Below are 27576 nucleotides of genomic sequence, written 5' to 3' on the forward strand. Positions count from 1 at the left end.
GCACCACTGATGAACTACCACACATAGTCCACTACCACTATAAAGATTTTTCCTTCCCCCCCCCTCACCCCCCGCCACCTTCCTGTAAAATTCTGCATCCCTTGTACCAGTAAGTTTTCAGGCGTCCTATCCAGCATCAGGTACTACCATGGCATGGATAATAATTCAAACCCACAGTTTGTCTGTTTGTAACTGTGGTTACATTAGTAATAAGTGGGCCAACAATCAGGCCAACATGATTTTCAGGCATCAAAAGTAAAGATGAAATGGGGCCATAATTAAGAGCCATAGTCCTTAAATGGGTTCTAATCTCTGCAGCTTTGCACAGGGAAGAGAACTTTGCAATGCTCACCTTAAACCTGCAGTTTCTGGCAGGCACCAGCACTCTTTTTGGAGAGTACATGAGCAACTGCTACAGGGCCAGTACATTCACAAAGAATTTTTTGTCATTTTGGATGTGTGATCCGCTCTTTCTGTCTGACCCTTGCTTCCTTGCCCTACTCCTTTAACTTCTCCTTCCCTTCATCCAAGACACATACTTATTTCCATCCCTTCCTTACTTCTTAGATCCCTACAACAACACTAAACAAGAACTCAGTTTGATAATGCATACCAGACCCTTCTAGAACAGTGAAATAGCATGAAACCCAAGATGAACTGGTATGCTACTAACCCCCAGTCCAGCCCACCTCACTGCCCCAGCTGCTGCAAGGCAGCAGTACAATGGAGAACAGACTGGAAGAACTGAAGTGCTCATGCCACATTTAGCCTGTTTTCAACAGATTCAAGGATTCCTGCTACATCCATCTTGGCAGATGCTGCAGGACAAACCACCACTGGTATTTTCCTGCTCCATGAACATACCAATTCCTCCTAACTTGCTCATCACTCAGCAGCAGATTTCTTTGCGAAGCACCCAGGCAAAAGCTTGATTAAGGTGTTCCTATTACGCTATTAACTTTAGGAAATTAAAACAACATGCTCTTTCATCAGGTCTCTTTTTGTTGTACCACACAAGATTGCCTTGGAGGGATAATTAATTCTCCCAAGTTGGAGACTCCTTTATAAAATGTCCGAGGCATAAGTGGTTGCTTAAAGGCATCAGGAAGTTTCAGCAATCTCAGGATCTCTCACCCAAATCTACTTGCCACCACCTAACTCTCCCAGCACAGATATGCTCCATCAAGCACTGATAAGCAAAAAGGAAATGGTGATTAGAATACATGTGTTTCAAAACCATCTTGGAATCTACATCAAAATGTTTATTCCCGTAGTTATTACTTTCTTTTCCTATTCAGGAACAAAGGAAACCAACTTCAGTTATTCAAGCATGAAATACTGCTTTAAGTATTTGGCAGGAGGAGTGAAAAATGCCCAGTTTCAACTGTAGAGAAGAAAAAACTAAAAACACTGTGTAAGATTTGAGAGACATGTATTTTTTACAAGAGTTAATGCCCAGTTTAGCCAGAAAGTTTGCAAGTCCCAGCACACTTGAAGAGATGGCAAAGCAGCCATTACTTGACAGTGATCTGTAAACACGAGAGCACTGAACGTTCAGGGTTCCTCTAAGTATCCAGTCTGGCCTTCTGCTTAACACTGTCTAGTTTCACCTAGATACCTGTAATGGTTTGACCCATGGCTTCCTCAGTAACCATTGTATCTAAGGAAGTTACAAGTATTCCACACGTGTCTTCCAGGTAGCAGTGGGGGAGTGGTTTTGTTCCTGGTCTTCCCTTCCTTGGCTGAGGAGCTGGTGGGAGGTGGTTGGAGTCTGGTCCCTCTGGTCCCTGGTGGTTCTCCTGTCCTGGGTGAGATTGTTTCATTCTTGTTCCCCTTCCTTGAGGTTTTTAATTGTGTTTGTTTTGATTCATTCGGTTTCTTTAGGTTGAGTTGGTGTCTTCCCTATTTTCCGGCTAATCAATCCCCTTTTCTCCCTTCCTCTCTCCCCTGGGGGGTGGGATCCTACGTATTGTGTATACAGTGTGGTTTGTAAATGTTAGTAAATATAATTTGTTCTTTTTATTCAGTTCAGTTTCTTTAGAGTGCGTGTCTTTTCTGGTTTTTTTCCCCCTTTCCTTTGCTGGGAAGGTTCTGGGAGGGGGAAGGGGGGCCAGTCCAGGGTTGGCAACAGCTGGGCCAAACCTGTTACAAAACTCCAACAAGGAGCTCAAGTAATCTGCTACTGAGACAGACTATCTCTAAAAATATTCTGGTTTAAGACATCCTCATACCGGATGACTGACAAAATCTTAGTAAACTATGGGAACAGATTAGGTCTCATTTGAAAATATTCATATTATTTCCAACTCTGATTTTTTCTTACCCTGATTTTAAATAATTTCCCCTAACAAGTGAGACTGTAACATAACCAAAATAATATAACACATCAAAATTTGTATGTGCTTCTGCATCTATGCATTTTTTCCCTTTTCAATAGAGAAAGGTGAAGAAAACAAAAATCAAATTAAGTGCTTCATTAAGAATACATTCAAGACTTAGCATACATTAGGAAACAAAATGCAGAACATGCTAATAACAAACAGCTACCGGAGCAGCTGGCATATTGTTTCAGTTCAGAGCTGCTTTAATTGTTTCAATATAATAAATCGCTGTGTTACTCAAGTCTGATATTCTTGCACACAGACAACATATCTCTCAACTCCAATTCTTCAGAAACACCACAGGAAAAGGAAATACACAGAGACAAGAAGGGAGGGTGTCACATACAAGTGATGAAGGGAGCACAGGTGAGGGAAGAAATTAATTTCTAAGCAGGTGAGGTGCCAGGGGCAGTTTAAGACGAGCAGCAGGAGGCTGTGCCTTCAGCCTGGACAGCAGCACACCTGACTGAGCTGGCACTGAGCCGGAACTGAGCCATCAGCTCAGGCCACTCACCTGCCTCCCTCCACCACCACTTACTGGAAGTAGTCACCAGGTTTATGGTGTACATGGGATGTCACTCAAACTAATCCAATGCATTTTTCCAGTGCCATTATTGTATCTCAACTTCAATCAAAAAAACTGCAGAATTAGAGGTGTGCTACAGAAATGTTTAGTGAGCAAATTGTTCACAAATTTTAAAATCCAGAGCCAAGGAGAAGTTTCAGGCTTCTGTGCCTGTATTTTACATGTCTTAGATTCCCTTTAGGCACTAAAACAAATAGAGAAATAATGGGGGGGGGAAGAGATGTAAAAATCACAATAGTTTATGGAAAGTCAACAGCCTCACCTACCAGCTCCCCCTCTCCACAGTATATGAGAGGAGACAGCAACATAATAATTTGTAGATAACTGGTTACCATCTAATCATCAACACTTCCATGGCAATCTTCTTCAAACTTGAAACCTTGGGAATTGTACTCACTTTGTCTTAGTTAAAAGGATCTGCCTGCATGGAAAATGAATCAGCAGAGGACATTGGTGTTTGAAACAGACTATACAGAGAAGTTTCCACTGGCTCAACTAAGAACTTGGAATGTCAACAGTTGCCTAAACTGGTCTCCCTCCTTCAACAACAAAATGACCCAGTGCCACACAAGAATGAAAGTACCCCCTCCGTGCCCACTCCGAAGCCCCTGCCCAGAACAAAGCAGGTCACTTTGTCCTGACATGTTAACAGATGCAAATAAAAACCAACTGACTTTAGCAATACACACCTCCTGGGTATTAGGTTTGAAAGCTTCTCATCAGAACCCAGACATGCACACTGGAAAAGACCTGTTTTGTCCTTGCCAGGTCTGCAAAAAGCAGAAAACAGCAGGAATCAAAACTATACTAAAATTACTCCTCTCCATCAATTTGTATCTGTGAGAATCATCATCATGTTGATTTATACACAGAAGTCAACAAACAATGCATGGTGCCAGACTTAAAGGGGTAGCAGGTGGAAAGTCACCCACTATTCACTCAGCCATAGGAAAATAAATCAAGTTTTCCAGTGTACTTATTAATTTCATCATGTATTAGACAAGGTTAAGAGTACAGGCTGCTTTTCCCAAAGAGTTTCCAGAGAACTTCTCCCACACTCCAGCTACACAGTGACTACAGGCAGAACCGTCTATACTGTGTCACAACAGCAAGTGCATGAACTTACTGGCACATCCAAGGAATTGCCACAGCCAATAGAAGTCACTCTGTGCATTCAAGGGTACTTTGGGAAATGATGAGTAAAACAATCACAAATGAGAATGAGCTCTCAAAGTACTAAAGACACTCAGCTACAAACAGGAGAACTCAACCCTCACTCTTGCTCTGCACGACCACCTTTATGTTAGTTCAGATTGCCAAGAGAAACATACAAAAAACACACACCTACATGAGATAATAAAGCTCTCTGTCAAACACTAGAAGTTTTCAATGCAGCATTTCTGAGAGTCTCTACCCAGACAACCAATTTTTCTACTTAAGGTCAGTTCTCTGTGTGTCCCTCTGGCACAGCAACGTCAGGCAGGGCTCCAGCTGTATATCCCAGATCCATAACATACAACATCTTCTGACCAAATTTCATGTTTCAATTAGTGCCCAAGGCCTCTTGTCCTGTCATAGGGCACCACTGAGGAAAGTTCAATTCTGTCTCCTCTACTCACCCCATCAGGTATTTTTTATATATATTAATATATGTATTTTTTTAAAAAATTGACATATGTTTAGGGTCATGGTTTAATAGTGGACTTCTTGTTGCTGATCAATTCGTGCCTGGGCCCAGCAGATCAATTTTCAATCCACCTCATTGTAGATTCCTCTAACTTTTTTTTCCACCACTTAGTCCATGAAGATGTTACTGGAAAGCACGGGAAGTCCTGCTAAAGCCTGGATTAACAGCAATCACTAGCCAGCCTTCTGACCACAGAAGGCTCTCAGGTGGGCCAGGCATGATCTCCCCTTTGGAAATGCATGTCAGCCTCACCTCCTTTCAAGTCCTCAATAGGTTCGGAAATAGTTTGCAACACTTACTCCATCACTTGCCCAGGAATCAAGGTAAAGTTGACTGGCCTGTAGTTCTCTGAATCTTCCTTCTTGCTCTTTTGAACACAGAGGTGATAACGATTTTCTTTCAGTCACAGATTTTTTGCTCAGTGCATCAATATTTTTTTGTGAAGGGTCATGCATCAACAAGGAAGCTGGTTCTGCATAAACAGTACCACACATCTTCCAATAATCTATATCCACCTTCTTCCCTGAGCTACCCCCCACAAAAGAATCTCACAAAGATGAATGGTCCTCTCTCTGCCACTCACCAGAATGAGGTCTGAGGAAGCACAGAGGAAAAAATCCACGGGGAAAAAAGAAAAGCTATTTCAACTTTCCCACAATCACCTTTTTAAAAGCTGAATATTTACTTGTACTTTCAAAAGACACTGCAACTTTTGTAATAAGGGTGATCAAAGTAACAAAATTAGTAGAGGAGCTTTCAGTTGGCACTAGCACACAAACACATTTTCTAAGATAGCTCACACAGTCACGTATCACCTTTATGGAATATGGAATAATCTTTGCCCAAGTCTCCAATGTTAATGTAAAGAGAACAGAGCTACAGACACCCAGCCTTTCGTACACAACAAAAATTCAAATTCAGGTATACAACCAGCAACTTGTTGCTTAGAACACTAGCAAGAATTTAACCACAAGTGAGGGTACATAGAGTGAACAGGAATGGCTCTGCTTGGGAGCCACTTGGGAAATCAAGCACTGCAAGCACACTTGTCCTGGCTTGCTCACTGCACAAATACAGGGATTCACCAATAACTGAAGGCTCATTCCTGATGCCTCCTGGAGCACAATGCACTAAGGAAGATAAGGAACACACCACGGGGGACTGCAAGAGGGGTTTTTCCTTGTTAGCTTTTGGCAAAACTTTTAGAAGACACTCATTGCTGCTGTTCTGGCAGCACCTGAGGTACCACATTATGTTTTTCAGTTAGAGAGGGCAAGTCCTACAAGAACATTCAATAAAAGAAAAAAGTTTAAGACACCAACCACTTCAAATTGTGACAGCCAGGGCAGCTCTGAAGAAGAGTTGAGTACTGTCCTTTCACAAAAAAAATGTCAGAAAAAGGAGAAAAGCAAGAAAGAACTGCCACATTACTATACCTTTCACAGTAATCACATGCAGAGTTATTAAACAATGTTTTTAAAAGTCTCTCCCATTCACCCTGACATTTAAAAGTTATTTCTTATTTGATAAAACATATGTTTTAAAAGTATGTTTCCTATAACTGGCATCTAATTGCAGCTAGTTATGATGTGACATGCTGTTAACATTAACAACTTTTTAAATGCTTATCTTCTGATACAGCAAACAAAAGATGACAAAGTCCTGCCACTCTCTGGTAACTCCAAAAGAAAAGACATTTTAGGCCTCCACAAGGTAACAGTGGCTTTCCATTCTGGAAGTCTCCCTGCTGCTGTTCAATAGTCACACAAAAGTTGAGTTAAAAAAGCATTTAATTTCTTTTCCTTTCCCTAATTCTACTTTACCCTATAGAGTCTTAAAGGTTTTTCCAGTTCATACAACTCCACTGTTCTTTAATATAGAAGCAACATTTGCTTAGGAGACAGAAGTGAAATACTTGCCACATTGTTCTGGACAACCCACAAACTATCTTTTACCTTTTAAGCATCTAAGTCTCACAAGATATTCTTTCAGACTTACTGTTCAGTCAAATTTAACTTTGCTATAGAGTGACAGCATTAAATTAAACTTCTTGTAACACTTCTCAACAGATTAGCAGAGCTGAGCAGTAGGCCAAGAGGTAAACCAAAGGTATTTCAAACTAACATTGTCATGCAATTTTGGCATACCACCTTCACAAAGAGTATTTATGCACTCAGAAAACCCTTCTTATGGTGTGTAGCTTAAGCCTTAATATCAACAAATGTGGTTTCAAGGCCTCAACTCCACTAACTTCACTTGTCTCTCTGAAGGTACTACTTTTAGTAGTTGCAATTACTACTTGAGTAATGCATCAAGTGTTCATCAACTGGTACAAAAAGACTGTTCATATTTTAAATCTTAGCACCTTGTCAAGTATCTGTAAGCCCTCCCATTAAAAAAAGGGCAGTAAAAAAGGAAGATGCTCTTGGTAACAGAACTTTAGCATGCCCAAATAATACCAGCTCTCCTGTTCACTTACATTTCTCAAGTCATTTTCATCACCTTGTACCTGACCCTGCTCTAGAAACATTAAGCCAAATGATTAGTACTTGGTCATATGCACTATCCTCTCCTTCCAAGGATTTTGCTATTTAAATGGCATGGTCAGAAGTGTATTTTCAGAGTTCCAGCCATAAAGCATTTTAATCTTGAAAACTAGAAATCAACAAAACCAGGGAATGAGTTCATAGAAGACCTTGCTGCTAAAAATGGAAAGCTATTAATTCCTGTATTAACACCTCCTGACAAGCCCCATTTGTGCTCTGACACACAGCAGGCCAGTTCTCAGTCCAGACCTGTCAGAACTAGACTATGGAGACCTGCAGAGCTCAGCTCAGAACAGCCCAGCCAAAAGCACAGGCTGAGCCCACACCACTCAGGGAAGCTGCTAAGGGAACATAACTAAAACAGACCCATTCCCAAACCGCAGCTGCAAAGCAGCTGCAAACACACCTTCAGCCAAGGTAGATAATTGTGCTGGTTTAAAGGCGAACCAGCCGGGGAAATGAACTCACCACGAGAGAGAGATTATAAGTCAGACCTAAAATTTAATAATAACATTACAATAAAAACACTGACACAAAAGGGAAATTGCTTTCAACTCACAAAAACCCAGCAGTATAACTCAGTGTCCTGGGGCACAAACCCAAGGGGGTTTGTTTGCCCTTGTGCTGAGACCCCCTGTGGCTCCCCCAAATCCAGACCAAAAGGAAATGAAAAACCTGTTGGTGCAGGCAAGGGCTGTGGTCTGGGCGAGAGCGGTGATCTCCTCCTGTCAAGGTCCTGCTGCTCCTCTGGATCCGATAAGAAGTTACCAAAGTCTTTTTACCCACCACTTATGTACCCTCAGGGAGCACCCAGTCCCTCCCCCTGGGCGGGGACTCACACAATGGGTGATTAACTCTGGGAGCCAGGGGGTATTGAACTGTTGATGGCCCATTAGCAGCTCCGCCCCCTCAGGCTGGGTGTGAAGGTGATAATGACTCCCTGGGCAGCTGCTGCTAATGGTCCATTGTCCTTGGGGAATGAATAGAGGGGGTAGAATACACAGCTTTGATCACTCCCACACAGGGTTAGCTGGTCCCTCCTGCTGAACTAGGACAATAACACAGTTGCGAGTCCAGAAACACTTACCTGAGTCGTATTTAATCTTTATTGACATGGTCTTCACATACAGATCACAGTCAAGGAGTCAGCAAACTTCACTAGCATACCCTAAATCAATAAGGTGAGGAGATAAGCCCACAATCTGCACGTTATCACTGCGATCAGATATTTCAGCACTGCAGACAATCCAGCACTTGACAGAACCAGTCAGATTTAGCTACAAGGATCAGAGATGCCATTCCCCCACAATATGTTCAAATATACTTATTTAAAGCTAACTGCAGCCAACTCCTGCCAAAAAAGCAGAATCTGCCTCGTAAGAAAAACAAAGCCCTGGCATCTCTGGTACATCAGGCAACAAAAGCACCCATCACAGAAAACATGAAATTAAAAATAACTCTATAGCTAAGTGCTCTGTTTTATTTTTGAAGTTTTCATTTATAATCAGCAGCTTCCAAGTACTAATATTAGTTTAAGCCTTTTTACTTCATACACAAGATTGACTTACTCGAAAAACAACTCTGCAATTCTTCAAGAAAAACAGCTTTTCAATTCCAGCCATCTCCTCCTGTTTCTCTGGTATTTCCACACTTAGTATGGGATGAACCACGACTCAACTGCTAGAACTGCTGATTAATTGCTAAATAAACCAAACCCAGCACCAACTCCAAATTGCCTTGACTACAGCAAGATCAGCTGCTCATGTGTTTTCAGCTCTAACTCACGCAGAGTTTGCACAGATAGAAAATCAGGCACAGGTTTCAGAGATGCTGGCAAAAAAGACCCGATCAGCACTCCTCATCATCATCTAGTTCTGTTAAACACTCCTTTTTCTGTGAGATCATCCCTTCAGAAACGCATTTTTTTAACTAGTCCAAGTAAAGAAAACTCAACTACAAGGCTTCAAAGGGTTGCAAAACTCAAAACCTTGTCAACTCTTTCTGCCCTCCAAAAATTTATATTAGCGCAGCCAAAAATAAGCACATAAAATTGTGGTACTGCTCTATGAAGAACATTAAGACTTCCAATCAAAACAAAGGCAAGAATGAAATACTAGTTGAACTGCATGCAGTTCAAATATTTAACAATTTGAGAGCCTAAGTAAAAAACTTCAATGCTGAAAGAATATTTAGTAGAGTAACTTAGAATTTTAAATATAAGATATTCTTTCTCCACACACAGATTCAGAACTGAGCAGGAACAAAGCCACTGACAGAGAATGTTCAGCCCAAAAAAGGCAATTCCCTTCTATCTCCACAAAAGTATTAATTTGAGGAAAAAGGCACCATGGGCACACACATCCACTTACCACTTTTCTTAAAAATTCAAGCATTGCCTCACCTACACTCCAGCATTCCCACTGTGTGCCAATTCATGAATTTTGTATGGATGTTTCCACAACTGTGCCAGCTCAAGTCCTCACTGCTCTCCCCTCCTCTCCACCAGCTCGCTCATCTGTGCCCAGAACTGGAATATCATCGGCACAACCATCTGTGCCACTGTTCCATGAGCTACACACAATCCCCCCTCCAACAACAATCCCACACAGTTAAAACTAATTTCCAACTACATTTCCTGTCAAAGTGACTTTCTGAAGCAAACAGAAGACCCCAAATATCACAAGAGTCTCTGTATTATCTCCCCTCCCACCCTCAGAGAAACCTGAAGAACATTAATCAGTTCAGTACTCAACAACCGAGAAAACTAAGATTATATGACCCATTTATGACTGGATGGCAACACACCCACGTACAAGCAGATTTACAACATACAGTAAATCTAAAATCAATCCTGTACAGGTATAAGGCATCAAGTATCTACAAACTTTCATAATAAAGTCCTCAAACTAAATAACCTGAAGAGTCTCAAATTCATCACTTCTGACCAACAAAAAGACACAATTAAAGGCCTTTTACGCCCAAATTAAAGGTGGCCAGCAATCTGTGTCCATTTTCATGAACACTAAAGTAGCCTTCCTGTATTTTAGGATAGGGAATGCTATGCTGTTTGCCTGCTAGAGTTGTCTGTTTATCTCCAGGGTCACAGATAAGCAAGATACTTCTGCTAAAAGGGCTGAGCTCTACAGTTGCTAATTTAATCAGCTCTTGAGAAGACCATCACTGAAAGTCAGGCTATGCTATCCAGTTATCAGAGATTCAACCTTGCTTATAGTTAACTGACATTAATTACCATTATAAAGACAGGCAAAAGGGCCTTTTTTCTTTTGACTAACAGATTTTTGCAGTACATTTCAATGTATTTTTTAAAGTTTGATAAAAACTGCAGCTTTTAGGAGAAGTACATGACTTCATTCAGCTCATGCAGATCCATTCTCAAGACAGTGTTGTGTTCTCCCCATTCTAAACCTATACAAGAATACCTGTTTTGTCCTGTAACTCCTCATGTTTTTATAGACACTATGGGCTCTCTTAATATATCCAACCACCTCATGGAAGTCATGATAGTAAACACTAAGAAATGCCTATTACAGTTAAAATTCTCAAGATCCTTGCTGGATACACATTTGAATCCTAACGAATGAACATGATATGCACCATAGTCCATCAGTCCAAGAGAACTATGACTGCCTGAAGAAAACAGGGCTGTTACTGAAAGGTTTGTCACATACCAAGTAAGTCAGTGGGAACAGGGCACTAGAACCTACACCACTCTGCAGCACAAGCAGTTGCTAGCTAAAAACTCCACACATGACAAAAATCCCATCTTCCTCATGCAGAGCTGTGTCCTCTGGATCCTTTCATTGCCACCCAAAGACAGTCGCTCTCTACACACAGAGAACCTCAGAAGACTGAGGATGAAGACAACACACAACAGAGAACAAAGTAATAAACAGGTCACAGGAAACTTAACATCTCAGAAATACTAACCCATCCTTTACAGTCATGTTCAGTCTTGATGCTTAACAGTAACACTGAAGCCTTTGGACAGCTGTTACAAGTGAACACTGAGAAACACACACAAATTATTTCAACCACATGTAATTACTCTCATACAAGCCAATTCTTAAGAAATGCTACCATAACCATATACAGTTATTGTAAGATGCATTGCAATGAAACAAACGATTGTACAAACTTGCTCTCATAACCCAAAATCTTGCCTTCCTATAAGCTACAGATGTCATTTATCTGGATTTCTGTAAAGCCCTTGTCACAGGCCACCACAACAAACAAGACTTCTCTCTAAATTGGAGATGGATTCAACGGGCAAAATGTTAGGCAGGTAATTAAGTGGCTGGATGGTCCCAGCCGGGAGGCAGCGATCAATTGGCTCACAGTCACAATGGACGTCAGTGACAAGGGGTGTCCATCAGGGGCTTGTATTGGAACTACTGTTATTTAGTATCTTTATTAGTGGCATAGACAAAGCAACTGAGTGCACCCTCAGCAAGTTTGCAGGTGACACCAAGCTGAGTGTTGTGGCTACCACACCTGAAGAAAGGGATGCCACTCAGAAGGACCTGGACAAGCTTGAGAAGTGTGCCAATGGGAACCTCATGAGGTTTCACAAGACCAAGGTCCCGCACCTGGGTCAGGGTAACTTCTGGTATCAATCCAGGCTGAGAGATGAACAGATGGAGAGCAGCCATGCCCAGAAGGGCTTGGGGGTGCTGGTGGGTGAGAGGCTGGACATGACCCAGCTGTGCACACTGGCACCCCAGAAAGCCAAACGTGTCCTGGGCTGCATCAAAAGCAGCATAGCCAGCAGGGCAAGGGAGAGGATTCCGCCCCTCTGCTCTGCCCTGGTGAGATCCCACCTGGAATACTGTGCTCGCCTCTGGGGTCCCCAGCACAGGAAGCACACTGACCTGCTGGAGCAAGTCCAGAGGAGGCCATCAAGATTATTAGAAGGATGGAGCATCTTTTCTATGGGGAAAGACTGAGAAAACAGATTGTTCAGCCTGGAAAAGAGAAGGCTTTGAGGTGACCTAATTGCAGCCTTCCAGTACCTGAATGGAACTTACTCTGGAGAGGGACCATTTACAAGGGCCTGGAGTGACAGGACAAGGGGGAATGACTTCAGAGGGCAGGCTTAGGTACTAGGAAAGAATTCTTTACTGTGAGAGAGGTGAGGCACTGGGATAGATTGCTCTGAGAAGCTGTGGCTGCCCCATCCCTGAAGGTGTTCAAGGCCAGCTGGATGGGGCTCTGAGCAACCTGGCCTAGCAGACAGTGTCCCTTCCCATGGCAGGGGCATTGGAACTAGATGATCTTTAAGGTCCCTTCTAACTCCCTTCTATTATTCCGAGATAAGCTGGCAACAGTTATATTAATATCTACTCAAAAATACATATTCATCAAAAATGAGGACCCAGCTAATGTTCTGAGAAACATGGATTGTGCATTTTCCAAGTTTGCAGGTTCTGCCTTCTTCAGAATGCAAACGAAGATCCAACAGCTTCAGCTGAGATCTTGAAATAACACATTTCCCCCACAAGATCTGAAGGTCCAAAACCACACATTTAATTTTACTAAATGGCATTTCATGGCATTCCAGACCATTTGGAAGCTTTATTGTCCACACAACTTGCAGTAAAAACCTCAACTAGTGGACAATCCATAACTAAGCATTAAACACAAATTACACATGTACATTCACCAGCTTTTCTTTTTAGATGACTCTTCATGCTCTGAGTCATATGCACTTGATGAGACGACAAACTCATAAGAAGTACAAGCCAACTTCCAACCTGTTATGGGTTGAAGAAAGTTCCTCACATCTCACTGAAGATGTCTATTGTGCTGAGCCAAACATAGAAAGGAAAAAAGCCTTCTTCCCTCCTTTGATCTACAGGGCAACACTTCTACAGCAGGTCCATCAACCCACTCTCATTTAGGCACATCCATCTTGGCTGTAGAAAGATGCAAACATGTTCAAAAGTACAGGGAAATGGAATAGAAAAGCCTACCTGAAACCTAGACAATAATTAACACCATTATCACATTCACTAATTAATGGCATCATTTCTGTATCATTGAGCAGTTAACGTATTTGTGGCTTATTTGCAATATATCTAGTCCTACTTTTATCCCTGACAATTCTGATGCTTCTGCAGAAGCCTCTTGAATCTGTGACAGTCCAGGGAACTACACAGGCAAAGAGCTCATTGGGGGGGCTGGATGGTATCTACAAATACAGTTTCTATACTGGTTTAACTTCTCAATTCTGCTCACAATCGATCAGTCAAGCACAAGGTACAAGGAAGGCAGCAAGGCTATCGCACTGGCCATTTAGTCAACATTCAAGTGGCTAAGCGGCCCTATAAAAACCTCACCGTAAAATGGAAACTGCAAGATTTTCCCAGCACACCATCCTGAAGAGCACTGTTCGGGAACAGCTCCACTGCTACCTCCCCCCGCCCAAGTCCTGGCTTTTCGAAGTGCAGAGGCAGCAATGCCACAAAGGGCACAGCATGCAGCAAAGCCCCTGTCTTCAGAAACCTCTTTCTCAAATTAAAACACCAACAGATTTTGTCTGTAGATGTAGGGAACTGCCTTCACACCTCCCTCCCTCCAAAGGGAGAAAGGGGTTCGACACACCAGACCAGGCGCGCCCCGGGGGCGGGTGCCGGGAGCTGGAAGGCCAGACCGAGCCCGCGGCCTTGCTCAGCACTCACTGAGCCGCTTTGGCGCCCACGGCAGCTCCGCCTTCCCCCATCAAACCTTCCCATCCATCCCAGCCCCTGAGAAACGCGGTTTCCGCCGCGGTTCCCGGCCCGAACGTGCCCCTCTGCAGACCCCCGCGGGGTCAGGCCCTGCCGCAGCACCGCCAGGCGCTCCCCCCACGCGTTCGCCGCCAGGTCCGAGCGGCCCCGCAGTGACACGGCGCTCCCGCACCGCCCCCGCGGCCGCTCGGTGGCCCCCCCAGAGCCAGTCCATCGACTCCAGCGCGGGGCAGGGCCGGCTCCGCGTGGAGCCTCGGCACGCACACACATAAACAGGCCCTCCTTCCCTCCCTGCGGGCCCGCAGCACCGCCCGCCGCTCCCGCTGCACCCCCCCGGCAAAGCGCGCCCTGGGACGGCCGCGGTGACCGCCCGGGCCGGGGGCAGGAAGCCGCAGCGAGCCGCCCGCCCGCGGAGACAGCGGCGGGGACCGCGGGCACATGCGGGGAAGGAAGGGCCGCGGGGGGAGGCGGCGCCCGGGAGGGGTCGCGCCGCTGCCCCGGCGGGGTCCGGGCGAGACTCGGCCACGGGGGAGGCAAAAGGGGTCTCGCCCTCGCCCGCCGCTACCTGTGGCGCCGAGCAGGAAGTCCAGGGTGCTGTGCCGCGCTGCTGCCATAGCGAGGGGGAGCCCTGTGCCATGCCTGGAGCGGCGGCGGCGGCGCGGCCCGTGCGGCGGAGCGGCCCTATATGCGCGCGGGGCTGCGGCGGCGCCGCGGGGGGAGCGGGGCCGGGGCGGGGCCGGGGCGGGACGAGGGGCAGCGGCGGGAGGGGAGGGAAGGGCAGCGGCGGGGCGGCAGCGCCCGGGGCTGGGCCGCTGCTGCGGGGCCGAGAAATACCCCGAGGGTTGCGGGATCCAGCCGCGCCTCCCCGATGCGGGCCCGCTGCGGTGTCCTGGCGGTACATGCTGGGGGATGCTCAGCTCACCTGCTGCCCTGCCCGAGGGGGCACGGACGGGTCCGCCGCCCTTCCCCGCAGAGGGACTGGCACCAAGGGACTCTGCAAGGCCTTGGATTTAAAGTCATTTTTTATTCTGTGACGGATAACTGTGGAACAGCGTGCTGAGGGCACACATTACACTAACCACGTGCAGCAGTAGTTACAAACCCAGAAAAACAGTATGCAGAAGTAGTTAATTACAGGACTGATCACAGAATGAACTGGGTTGGAAAAGACCTCTGAGATGATCGAGTCCATCCTACGACCAAACACCACCTTATCAACCAGACCATTGTACTCAGTGCCACATCGTCTTTCCTTGCACAGTTCCAGAGACAGTGTCTCTACCACTTCCCTGGACAGCCCATTCCAATGTCTAATCACCCTTACTGTGAAGAAATTCCACCTAATGTCCAACCTAAACACCCCCTGGCACAGCTGAAGACTGTGCCCTCTTGTCCTGTCGCTGGTTACCTGCAAAAAGAGACTGCCCCCCACCTGGCTGGACTCACCTTTCAGGCAGTTGTACAGAGCGATAAGGTCTCCCCTGAGCCTCCTTTTCTCCAGGCTAAAGAACCCCAGCTCCCACAGCCGCTCCTCACAGGACTTGTGCTCCAGACCCTTCACCAGTTTTGTTGCCCTTTTCTGAATCTGCTCCAGCCCTCAATGTCCTTCCTGAGTTGAGGGACCCAGAACTGGACACAGTACTCGAGGTGTGGCCTCACCAGTGCTGTGTACAGGGGAAGATGTTTGACTCTATCTGTTCCTGTAAGCTTTGCCAGCACTTAGATCCTTTAATTCTACTGCAGGATTGAGAGTGGATTTGCACAATGCCATGGCATCAGTGGTTTCACATGATTCCACAATTAAATGAAGAGATTTACAAGTAATTATTATTGTGTAATCCAATGTGCTACCTTGATTATTTCTATAACTTGCAATAAGATTTTTTTCAGGGCAAATTTACAGTATCCTTTTTTTGAACAGCTATAGGTCCACACAGGCACTATGAGCAAAGCAAAAACATTCTGTGGAGATACACATCAGAAGAGACACAGAAATCTGCAGTTCTGTAGTAACTACACTTTCATCAGCTGATGTTTATTGCAGAGCTCATGCATGAAAGGTGCTTTCGTTTAATTAATTAGCTAAAATATACAGCTCTAGAGATTCCCATTCAACATCTTTGATCCAGTCCTGGATGTTACAAGGGATTACACAGTTCTGTTTGGGTGGCTTGAGCCATTCTGTCAGGAATTCTTTTTCTTAATGCCATGCCTTTTTTTTTAACAAAAATCAATCCTTTCTTCCTGCTGTCTTTGATCTCTCTTCTTTTCAGACATGCAGCTGCCACAAGGCAACCAGGAAAATCCCTGCACTTTAAAATCTGTTGTGGCCCTCACCTTTCCTTGTGGTGGCTGCAGTTGTTTCAGTTACCTCATTCCATAAAGGAGCTTACTGGATTGATTTTTGCTCTCTTCAATGGGAGCAACACTTTGTCTTCAGTTCAACCTATTACATTATCTTTCCATTGTGAAATAATTGGAAGAAGGTAATAGTGATGTTGTTACCTAAATGCCTTCAAATGTATTTGTTCATAAGTGCCAGGTGCCTACCTAAATTTTGCCCTTACATATACACAAGCAGCTTTGCTGGGTTTACAGGGGGAAAAATACCCCATCAATATGTCATGCAAGTCTTTTCCTGGCATTAATTTTGCAACTTTAGTCCAACAATTCCAAACTGGCACTTGAAGAGAGGTGGAGCATCATCTTTTTCACTAAATTTACTGCTGAAAAAAGAAACGGTGGTCTTACTGTGTCCTTTTTTATGTGGATGAGAATTTTATGGATTAGTAGTGGACTTCAGCTGAAAAGGTTAATAAATTATTTCAGCGAACAGTTTGAAGTCTTTCTTTCTTAAATTTTGACTTAAAGGACAGTTGTTAGCCATAAACAGCTTTTGCATCTGTTCATTAAGTTAGGAGGAACTGGGAAGGCTGGCAAAACAGCATGAACAAATTCAATGAGGGGTGGAAAAGAAGAAGTTCATCTTAGAAACATGGGTAGAGCTGTAGGAAAACATTCAACAAGAGGAAGAAACTTGCAATATCAACATGTAGAGTGGGCCCAGAGAGTCCTGGTGAACGGAGCTGCATCCAGCTGGTGGCCAGTCACCAGTGGTGTTCCCCAGGGGTCTGTATTGGGTCCAGTCCTGTTTAACATCTTTATTGATGATTTAGATGTGGGGATTGAGTCCATCATCAGCAAATTTGCTGATGACACCAAGTTGGGAGGGAGTGTCGACCTGCTGGAAGGCAGGAGGGCTCTGCAGAGGGATCTGGATAGACTTGAGAGATGGGCTGATTCCAATGGGATGAAGTTCAACAAGGCCAAGTGCCGGGTCCTGCACTTTGGCCACAACAACCCCCTGCAGCGCTCCAGGCTGGGCACAGAGTGGCTGGAGAGCAGCCAGGCAGAAAGGGACCTTGGAGTACTGATTGACAGGAAGCTCAGCATGAGTCAACAGTGTGCCCAGGTGGCCAAGAAGGCCAATGGGATCCTGTCCTGTATCAAAAATAGCGTGGCTAGCAGGACCAGGGAAGTGATCCTTCCCCTGTACTCTGCATTGGTGAGGCCACACCTTGAGTACTGTGTTCAGTTCTGGGCCCCTCAGTTCAGAAAGGATGTTGAGATGCTGGAGCGGGTCCAGAGAAGAGCAACAAGGCTGGTGAAGGGACTGGAGCACAAGTCCTATGGGGAGAGGCTGAGGGAGCTGGGGTTGTTTAGCCTGGAGAAGAGGAGGCTCAGAGGTGACCTCATCACTGTCTATAACTACCTGAAGGGAAGTTATAGCCAGGTGGGGGCTGGTCTCTTCTCCCAGGCACTCAGCAATAGGACAAGGGGGCACGGACTCAAGCTCTGCCAGGGGAAATTTAAGTTGGATATCAGAAAAAAATTTTTTACAGAGAGAGTAATCAGGCATTGGAATGGGCTGCCCGGAGAGGTGGTGGATTCACCATCCCTAGAGATTTTTAAATGCAGATTGGACGTGGTGCTGGGTGCCATGATCTAGTAAATGAACTAGAGTTGGACCAAGGGTTGGACTCGATGATCTTGGAGGTCTTTTCCAACCCAATCGATTCTATGATTCTATGATTAAAAGAGGACAGTAAATTACATATGGTTTTACAGAAAAGCATAATTACAAAGCCCACAGAATTTAAGCCTCCATGTGAAGGATCCCATCGTTGAGGAAAGATCTAATAGACTTTCTCTTCCGCTTCTTTGGCATGGATGCTCTGTGCATGCTACTTAACTAGGTCATGCCTGGGATGTTTTTGGGAATCTTCCTGTTAGAAAATTACACTGAAGGGAATTTAAAAAAGAGCAATTAAAGTAATTAAAGAGATGAAGGGATTGATTTATGAGACAAGATCAAAAGATCTGGAATATTAAAACATGTTTCACAAATGCTATGGCGTTTGAATGACATCATGTTTTTAAGACTGTATGGAAAGAGTTTATTCGGTGTAAGATTATGCACGTTTTGAAGCCAGCAAAAGGGGGCTCAATGGGGAAAAAAAGGTGGTGTTTGTCGGGTGATGGAAAGCTTTCTGCTGAAAATCAAAGGCAGAGACCCCACCCCCTACAGGTAGGTTGGGCAGATGAAAGACACTGGCTGATGGAAACAGTCTTACACTGGGCAATAGCTGGGACAAAGGCCTTGCACAGTGTGCAATAGATGTGCACTAGATGCGTGTTTTAGTCTGCATAACCTCTGTCCTTCGTACAGGACCATGGTGGACTGAAATACCAAATGTTTCAAGGTTTTTTTAAGCAGAGTGTACTAGCATTTTTAAGCACAAGCTCCCAGTTCATCTGTTCTGATGACATCTGCCTGTGTTCAGTGGTCTGAAAATATTTCATTTACAACCGTCACAATCCAAAGTTCACCTCAGGAATTAAAATTAAAATCTGCTTGTTTTCATAGACAGCTAAGAAGTATCCTTTCAATTTTTTTTTCCTTATGTTTATGACCTGTTCAGAAATTAATTCTGAATAAACTTCAGGTCTTTCTGAGTCCTGCCTAAGGGTGCTTTAGGGTCACTTAACAATAGTAGACTTTTTTTCCCTTATGGCTAAAAGAAATTCCAAAGTGATGACAAATTTAAGACAGAAGTTCCCAAAGGTTGTGTTAGCCCTTGTTTAGGAATACTTGTATGTCTCATGGCTCTATCACTCATGAATAATGTGATCATCTCACAATGCTAATTGAAACCTTGAAATCAAACATACCTATTTAAAATATACACGTATTCTCTCCCCATGCTTCATTCTATGTATTCAAAATATTGTTAAACATTAATGCATTGCAATTAAATAAGGAGAATAACATGCAAACATGTAAGCCCATGTTGAAGTGCCTGCTAGAAGATAGTACCTAAATGGGAAAAGCAGGGACTGCAAAAATAAAAGGGTTAGAGTTTGATAGAAACCCCTGATTGTGCTTTCATCATCTTCACCATTTATGCATCTTACTGGGTCAGTTTTTTCCCTAGGAATTTTAGTTTTTAAACACAGCTCTAGTACTTTAGTATTTGCTTACAACTGATAGAAGTCATGGTAAATTTTGAAGGGTAGGAGGGGGAAGATAATACTTTTATTTTAGAAAAGCAGTATGTGCAGGAAAGGGTCTTATAAGTTAGTGCATGTTTTAGAAATTATTTGAGGTAACAATGTGATACCACAATTGCAACCAACAATTAAGTTCACTACACTGGAAAACAGCATTATCTTACTATATAGGACAAATCTATGTTTTCTAGAGGTGAATGTCTGTTTAATACAGATAAGAAAACTAGAACTGAGTAATGTAATGAATTTACTGTTTTAATTCTTATTTCTGCTTTTGTGCCTGAGCATGTTACTGTTTACTAAAACAAATACAATTTATCTCTCCCTTCTTGAACGCTTCCAATCTAATATGTAGGCTTGCTGGGGCATAGCTCTTGAGGCTTAAAAAAGATTATAGCAAACTGCCTGTTTCAAATTAAATTTAATCAGTGTGGAGCCTACATCCTACTGGAAATCATAAAAAAAAATCTCTAACTTTAAAAACAAGTATATTGAGTTGAACACGGAAACATGTTCAGGTAGATTACAAGATGAGTAAAGGCTCCTTTTTTTTTTAGTTCTGCAAAGAAAGACCCTGGAGAGTCAAATTATATCATAGGATGTAAGACTTCTCACAGAACAAGAGAACGATTTCAGGAAGTTTTAGCAAGCTCAGATAAGAGTTAATTACTTAAATAAGTGCTACCATAAATTATAGCAGCTATTATATTCTCTGCTTTTTTCAGAGCCCTCTGCTGGATTTCAGCCAGAGTGCTGCTTTTGAACCCCTGGGATTTCCTTTGGTCCAAACAGACTCCAGCCTGTTTCTTTTGGTCAGAGGTTATTTACCACAGACATGAGACCTCAAGTCCAGTCATCCCAGGATTCTGGTTAACCTGAATACCTTTAAGAACACCTTATTTGTGTTAGCACACTCACTAATCAGGTTTTAGTCTTGACAGAAACTAATTATTTTGATAGCACTGAGAAGTAGCCATGGACAGACCATTCCTTACCTTTGCCCCTCCGCGAGCATCCTCTAAGCTCAGTCCAGGGTTGTACCTCTGACTTGCACATAATGGGAGGTTTGGGGTTTTTTTCCTCACTGCCAAAATGCCACAGGCTTGACAGTTTCTTTCTGTGTTTCTTTGTAGATGTTTGACCACTCAACAGAATTCCCCAGAATCCCATGAGGGTTTCCTCAACCCAAAACCATATACAAGGAAAGGCTAGATGAACAGTGATTTTCCACCCCAACCACAGTCTGGCCTGTGAACTCATCACATGATGCAGCAAAGTGAGATCAAGCTTTTCCTTGACATCTGTGTCATCTCTCAAAACAATTACATCCTATAAGCAGTCCCTTTTGGTGTGTGAAAATAGCCCCTGAGGAACCTTTTTATATCTTCTATCAGATGACCTCCCACACTCCCTCTTCATCCCCAGTCATCATCTGATCCCATGGAAGCTCATCTGGTGATTCCCAGTACCACATCAGATGATCATGATCTTGGATAGCAATCAAAGCACTTTCCTGGTTTGTCCACCTTCTTTATCATGCCTGTCACATAGTCTGGATATGCCTCCTCAGGCATCGATAGGGCCTGCTAGTACTAGTCTTCTTTTATGACCTAAGCTGTAGAAGTTAGGTCTGATAGCTGCATCAGCTTGTTAGAGTATCTTAACCACTCCCAAGTGGTGACTTACAGACCCAGCTGCAGGGCAGGACCTGTGGATCACAATAAAAAAGAACATAACAGAAAAAATTGGATTCTGATGCCTTGTTTCCCTGCATGCAATGCAGAATGATGGGAAGTTTAGGTGAGGTCAGAAAACCAGTGCTGGGCGTGGGTATGTGCAATATGGTTGGGACTTTAGGATAACCCTGTCCTTGTTTCCATCAGCAATACAACTGAATCATTTTTCTATTACGACAGGCTGGTTTTCTTTGTTATCTCTGTTATTCTGGTTTGGGTCTATTTCCTAATAATTACTGTTGCAAAACCAGTAATGCACAGGTTTCATGTCACAACATCTTGTCTATTGAATATAATATAATTATTATAAAAGTTGATTATGGTTTCCCATGTTATGCAGTTGACTTCAGGAAGACATTAACCCCTGACATCAAAGAACATACTGAACAGCTAAATCCCCCTTTTTTCATCACAGCACTCTGTATCTAGTGGACACCATTTTCATTTCTTTTGACCAACATTAGCAGCTATAATTGAAATAATGTAAAAATTAAATCATACCAATAAAATCTTAAAAAACACAAAATGAAACAACTTGGTCAAGGAGAGAGAATATCTTTTTATACCTTGTAAAAACTATATATGGGTTGATAATTTGTAACCCCAGCCTCTCATAAAATAAAGGAAATAATGTTCTTTCTGATCAAAGTGTTTACAAGGAGCGAGGGAAACCCTGCACAGAGAAGAATGGATGGTAAATTGATTAAAATTAGAACAATTAATTCATCCAGGCACCATGAGAAGGCAGTAAAGCAGATGAGCAAAAGAGAGGTAGTGTAAAAAGAAGATGGTGGAAAAGATGTTTTTCCTGAACCAGAGACCACTAATACATACCTTCCTTCATATGCATGTTTTACAATGTTGTTTCTCATAAAATTTTTCCTTTTAGTTACCTTTTGTAATTCACTTTTGTGTGATGATGCCTCAGTGTGCACTCTGTGAGAAATGCTGATAAATGATAATGTGAATTTTATTCTCCTACCTGTATTCTATACTGGATTCAGGATTTCTTACATGAAATTGTCACCACCAGAGTCAAAGACAGACTTACTGCTGACTTCAAGGGAGTCAGAATTTCAGTATTTGTCTGGTGCACTGCAGACAAGATTAGACTAATACTGTTTATTACATGGCCCTTTGACTCTCCAAGCAGAATTGTATGTAACTGCATTCAAAATACAAATCTAAGAAGAATGAAAAATTGTCTAAATACATGCTAATAAATTATACTAGATACAATTAAGCTATAAACGTGCCATGATAACTCTATAAGGGCTATTGTTTTATGTTCACAAGGTCAGGTTTTTTATTATGAGACGAGATATTACCATCTTGCCTGTCATGAGTGAACCTTTTAATTGCAAGTGCAATTCAAATTCCAAGTCAGAAAATGGCCTCCTCCTCAAAGGGATTTCCAGATTAAATAAAGATGCCTGTCTAAATAGGCCAAGGTGTCAGTGCAGACCAGCTGTTCCACATCAGGCTCTCCTGTGAGTCCTGTGCATGAAGCTCATCTCATCTAACCTCAGATGTCTACAATCCAGAAGTCTGTATTTGATCTGGTTGTCTTGACTGCATTCAGAACCAGCAGGGTTTTAGGATGTGCTTAATTTCACTCTGCAGTCTAAAACAGAGCAGACAAAATGTGTTCAGCTTCTGTCTGTTGACTATGAACAGTTCAGGTGAACTCCACATCAATGGAGTGCCTTGCACAAATTAAATTAATATCCTTCTTTTCTCGACATGAAATAAGAGTTTCCATGTGGAGAGTTAGAGCCATGATTTCTTTTTAAAGTTTTCTCCTTAGCAGAAACTTTTGCACAAACTTCACCATTTTCTATTGTAAATAAGAAACAGCATGTGCTTAGAAAAGAGATGAGTTTTCCAAGGAAAAAAACAATACAGTAAGACAATACTGATCAACTCAGCAGGCCATGGCCTCATTTTATTGACTGTGAGACCATCTTTGAGTTCATTAAAGGCATCACAGAAAAAAATTGAAAGCACTTGTGAAAGACTTCATGGTTATTCACAGCCAGTTAATCTAAGAAGTTGTCAGGTAACATCTACTGTAAATTTGTATGTTTTTAAAATGCAAAGTAATTAAATAAAAACAGAGTCAAGAATATAATCCAAAGTGGTTAATCTAAAGCTCACCTAAATACTTTCACAATTAAAGCTACAATGAATAAACCAAATTTAGAGAAACAGACAAAAAAGTAATTAATCCTCCAAAACACACATAAAAATATTAACCCTATTGCTAAGGTAAGATATTAATGTATTGTCGTCTGTTAGCAAAACTTCACCAGAACTCAATAAAGTAATAATTGGCACTAATTACAACAAAGTGACTTTTGGAATTGACATAAAAATTTTCAGCCTGACACAGCCTGTTGTAAATATCAGAAAACTTACATGTCCTTGCAACCCATAAGTTTGTCAAATAACATAGAATGATTGTGGTATTTAGTCCTCACTCTTACCAGCTCAGTCTTTACTCAAATGTCTGAGCTGAGATTTTGACAGAAGGAAATGTCTTCTAACTAGAGCAGTAGGGTAAGGAGCTAGGAGATCAATGTTTTAATTCTTAAACTGCAAATGATTATTCCACCTGAAAAGTGGTGGTAACAGAACTTTCTCTACTAGTTTGTAAACCTGTGAGTAAAGAAACTGTTTCTAAAAAATACAAATTCAAAAAGGAACTATAAATGTCTCTTGTGAACACAATGTGCATGATATCCTACTTAAATTTCCCATAGGATTCTTTATTACTTACCTCCTGTTATTTGAGTAATTCCTTACACAATGTTTAACATATTCTCCAGTTATTCAATGATTGGTTGTTTTATTTTGGTTTTCTTTTTAGGTTTGCATCTTTACTCTGTTCATTTTAAACTAAAAGAACTTCTGATGAACACAAAATGGTATATGTAGATATTGTCAATGATCAAGCAGTTGTTCAAAAGATAACAAGTAGTTTGCTTGGAGGTTTTGGATGCAACACTTATATAATACCTATTTTTGCCAGCACCATTAACCATTAACCTAAGGATACAAGAAAATCAGAAAAGTAATCAGATAGGAATACTTACCATATGCAAAGTTCAGATGTAGGTGGTTTTTTTTTTCTTTCCAGCATCAGAATTCTGGAAAGTTTTCTTCAAACAGGTGAGAGATGAAAATCTTGACAGGGAAGATTTTCAAATTTTTAAGGGGATTTCCAATAGAACCCACAGCTATGTTGTACTGGTAACACCTGAGCATAATTTTCCAAGGCAGGAATTTTGAGTACTGTATCTATTTTGACTTCTAGGCTGAAAATGGCTGAAAAGAGGCAAAGCAAAAGAATTTCATATGCGAAATTTAAATACTTAATAATAGCCTTTATCTGGACAAAATTAGAAGAAAAAAAAATCGAGTGTTTGTCAAAGCCTGTCAAAGCATAGGCATTGAAGGTGCTGGTTGCTTCAATAAGTAAAAGTTGTAAGATTGTTCAGCTATGTAAAGAAAGGCTATTCATACAGGATTCTGTAATGTAAAGACTTCAATTATCTTATGCAATAGCATTCAATTATATTTTCTTTATTTTAAAGTTTACTAATTCAGGGTCTTACTTTTGTGAGTGTATGGATCCTGAAAAAAACCCCAAACAAGTAGCTATTTTACTTCCTGTCATTTCCCAATCTGAACTTTACTAGCATGACATGTAAAATTAAAAATGTCAATGAATAGGCAGTATCATTTCAATTCATGGTGTGGAAACATTTTAATTTTTCAATTAAAACTTAATAGAAAGATTGTTTTTATGACCTAAAGCAAATAGTGGGTAATTTAGTTTGGTCTGGCTCCTATGCTTTCACTGTTTTTTGGGGATTGTTACTATGCAGGGGTAAAGTTGTAAGAAGAAAAGAATGTACTGTCATACCTGTGGGGTACTAGAAACCCTAGTTAGGTTTCTCTTCTGATTCAGGCAGTGATATGATGGCGTTGTGTTTGCAGTCTCTGATGAATTCAAGCTGCTGTATTCTGAGTGCTCACTACTTCCTGACTTCTTTTTCTGTTTTGCCCAGTTTTCAAGGGCTGCAGCTGTCATAGTCAATGATACTGTGTCTTGTTGTGCCAGAAGAGCTCAGATTGGTGTCTTGCCAATGCCAAAAGACATTGACTCAAAAGGACATTTGAGAATGGTGAAACAAAACTCTTGGAATACATTTTCTTCTTGATTCCTGTTTTAAAGCATACACTATTGTATTTCTCTTCAGCACAGACTCCAACTGACACAGCCCCATGTAACAAAAAACAATACTGCACTGCCAGCCTTTAACTTTTACTGTTTTCTTAGGAAGTGTGCAAGAGCTAATGAAAGCATATGAATTCATTTTTTGACCAACAAATGCTGAGTAACAGATTTTGCAATAAAAATATTTCAGGAAAAGAGAAGATAAATTTTCTGCATGACACCCACATTTGACTCTGTCAAACAAAAGCTGTAAGACTTTAGCCAATGTGTCATGCAGATTTTTGGAACAAAATTGTGCAGTTGGCCAACTCCTTTCTTTCAGAAAACTTTTCCACAGATTTTATTGTGCTCTGACATGGTTGCACTGTGCCCCTCAGAGCTGCTGACACAAGGAGCCCAGGGCTCTTCTGGTGGATGGGACCAGTGGTCCTTTCTCTTGTGCACAGCTTGGTGCAGCCAGACTGGGTGTGGAGCCTGTGCTGCAGCACTGCGAGAGTGTAGAAGCAGCAGAGAGCTCTGCTTTCCCACGCCCTGTCCAGCATTGAAACTATAGTTGGAGCAAAAAACCTGACTCTAAAAGATAAAAGCTTATTCTGTCATAAACCAGGCCTGAGTAATGATGTTGGAGTGCCTCCTGCCCATCTGAGCTGCAGACACAGTACCTGCTGCAGTGCTTTCTAATGGTATTGCAACGAGCTCCACGGGACCACAGTGGGAACAGCCACAGGAGAGTTGCAGGAGGAAGCCAAGCTGGTTGAAGGAAACAGTAGGAAGCACCTTACTCTTTAAGTATTCCACTTCCCTGAAAATATGTTCTTGTCAGCATTCCTCCTGTCGGATCCCTCCTAGTTATAAAACCTCATGATTATAATTCTGCAGAGTAAACTTAAGGGACTCTTAAAAATTTCTTCAATTTCCTGACAAGAGAGCAAGCGCATTATTACTATGCATATCGGACTGTTTAGATTACTGAGCACTTGGTAACAAGTTGGCTTTACTTTCAGTTAGATTTATTTGAGATGCTGGAGTGAGTCTGGAGAAGGGGAAGGGATCTGGGAAGGGGTTGGAGCACAAGTCTGATGAGGAGCAACTGAAGGAGGTGGGGCTGTTTAGTCTGGAATTAAAACAGGCTCGGGGTGACCGTATCACTCTCTGCAACTACCTGAAAGGGTGTAGAGAGGTGAGGGTCAGTCTCTTCTTCCACATAACAAGTGACAAAACAAGAGGAAATGGCCTTGAGTTGAGCCAGGGGAGGTTTAGATTGGATATTAGGAACAAATTCTTCACAGAAAGGGTTGTAAGGCATGGGCCAGGGAAGTGTTGAAGCCACCATTCCCAGAAGTGCTCAAAAAACTTGTGGGTAGGGCACTGGAGGACAGTTTAATGTTGAACATGGTGGTGGTGCTGGGTTGACTGTTGGACTACTTGGCCTCAAAGATCTTTCCATCCTTAATGACTCTGAGTGTACAATTTTCCTAATATTTTTCTTTCTCATTCATGGATAATAAAAGCTAAAAACACATTTTTGGTTTTTTTTTTCTTATGTTTTGTTCAAAATGAAAATGATGCTTTTTGATGGGAAAGAGACCATAGTTTTCTGCTCATAAGAAATATTTCTAGTCAAATTACATGTTGTCAGTAGCATTATCTTTAGGCTTACTTCTGTTAGTGAGTCTCACTTCTACCTTTATAATATTTATGGAGCTCTACTTTAAGGGATAGTGCATGTGTTATTGCCTGACTAGTCCTATTCATATGACATCCATCATGCATGGCATATTTCATTGCCTGGATTATATGCAGTCTGTCTGAATGGTAGCCTCAAGTAACACATTTACAGTATATCCTTCTGTTGAACACAACTGTTCAGAGCTGTATTTATAAACTCTTTAGGTGTTCAATGTCTCATAAATGTTCCTGTCCTTAAAACCTAGAGTTGTCACTTCCAGTGTATTAGTGAAATGCACACAGTTATTTGCAAATCATTCTTGGGCCTGGTTTTATCAATTCTAAAATACAGCTGAATCAATGAGATTTTCTCCCTTCATCTGGCTTTCAGTCAAGCCCACAATCACTTTCC

General features: G+C 42.3%; 1 protein-coding gene across 1 annotated transcript in view; it reads right to left on the reverse strand.

Moving 5' to 3' along the window:
* The window catches only part of SMS (spermine synthase), a 48483-nt gene extending 33811 nt beyond the window's left edge, over positions 1-14672 (reverse strand). The window contains exon 1 of the mRNA XM_071551383.1: positions 14512-14672. Coding sequence (XP_071407484.1) covers positions 14512-14560 — 49 coding nt within the window. The 5' untranslated portion in view covers positions 14561-14672. The remainder of the gene's footprint in view (positions 1-14511) is intronic.
* Positions 14673-27576: the final 12904 nt, after the last annotated feature.

Source organism: Pithys albifrons, chromosome 1, assembly GCF_047495875.1.
Source record: "Pithys albifrons albifrons isolate INPA30051 chromosome 1, PitAlb_v1, whole genome shotgun sequence".
Taxonomy (NCBI): Eukaryota; Metazoa; Chordata; class Aves; order Passeriformes; family Thamnophilidae; genus Pithys; species Pithys albifrons.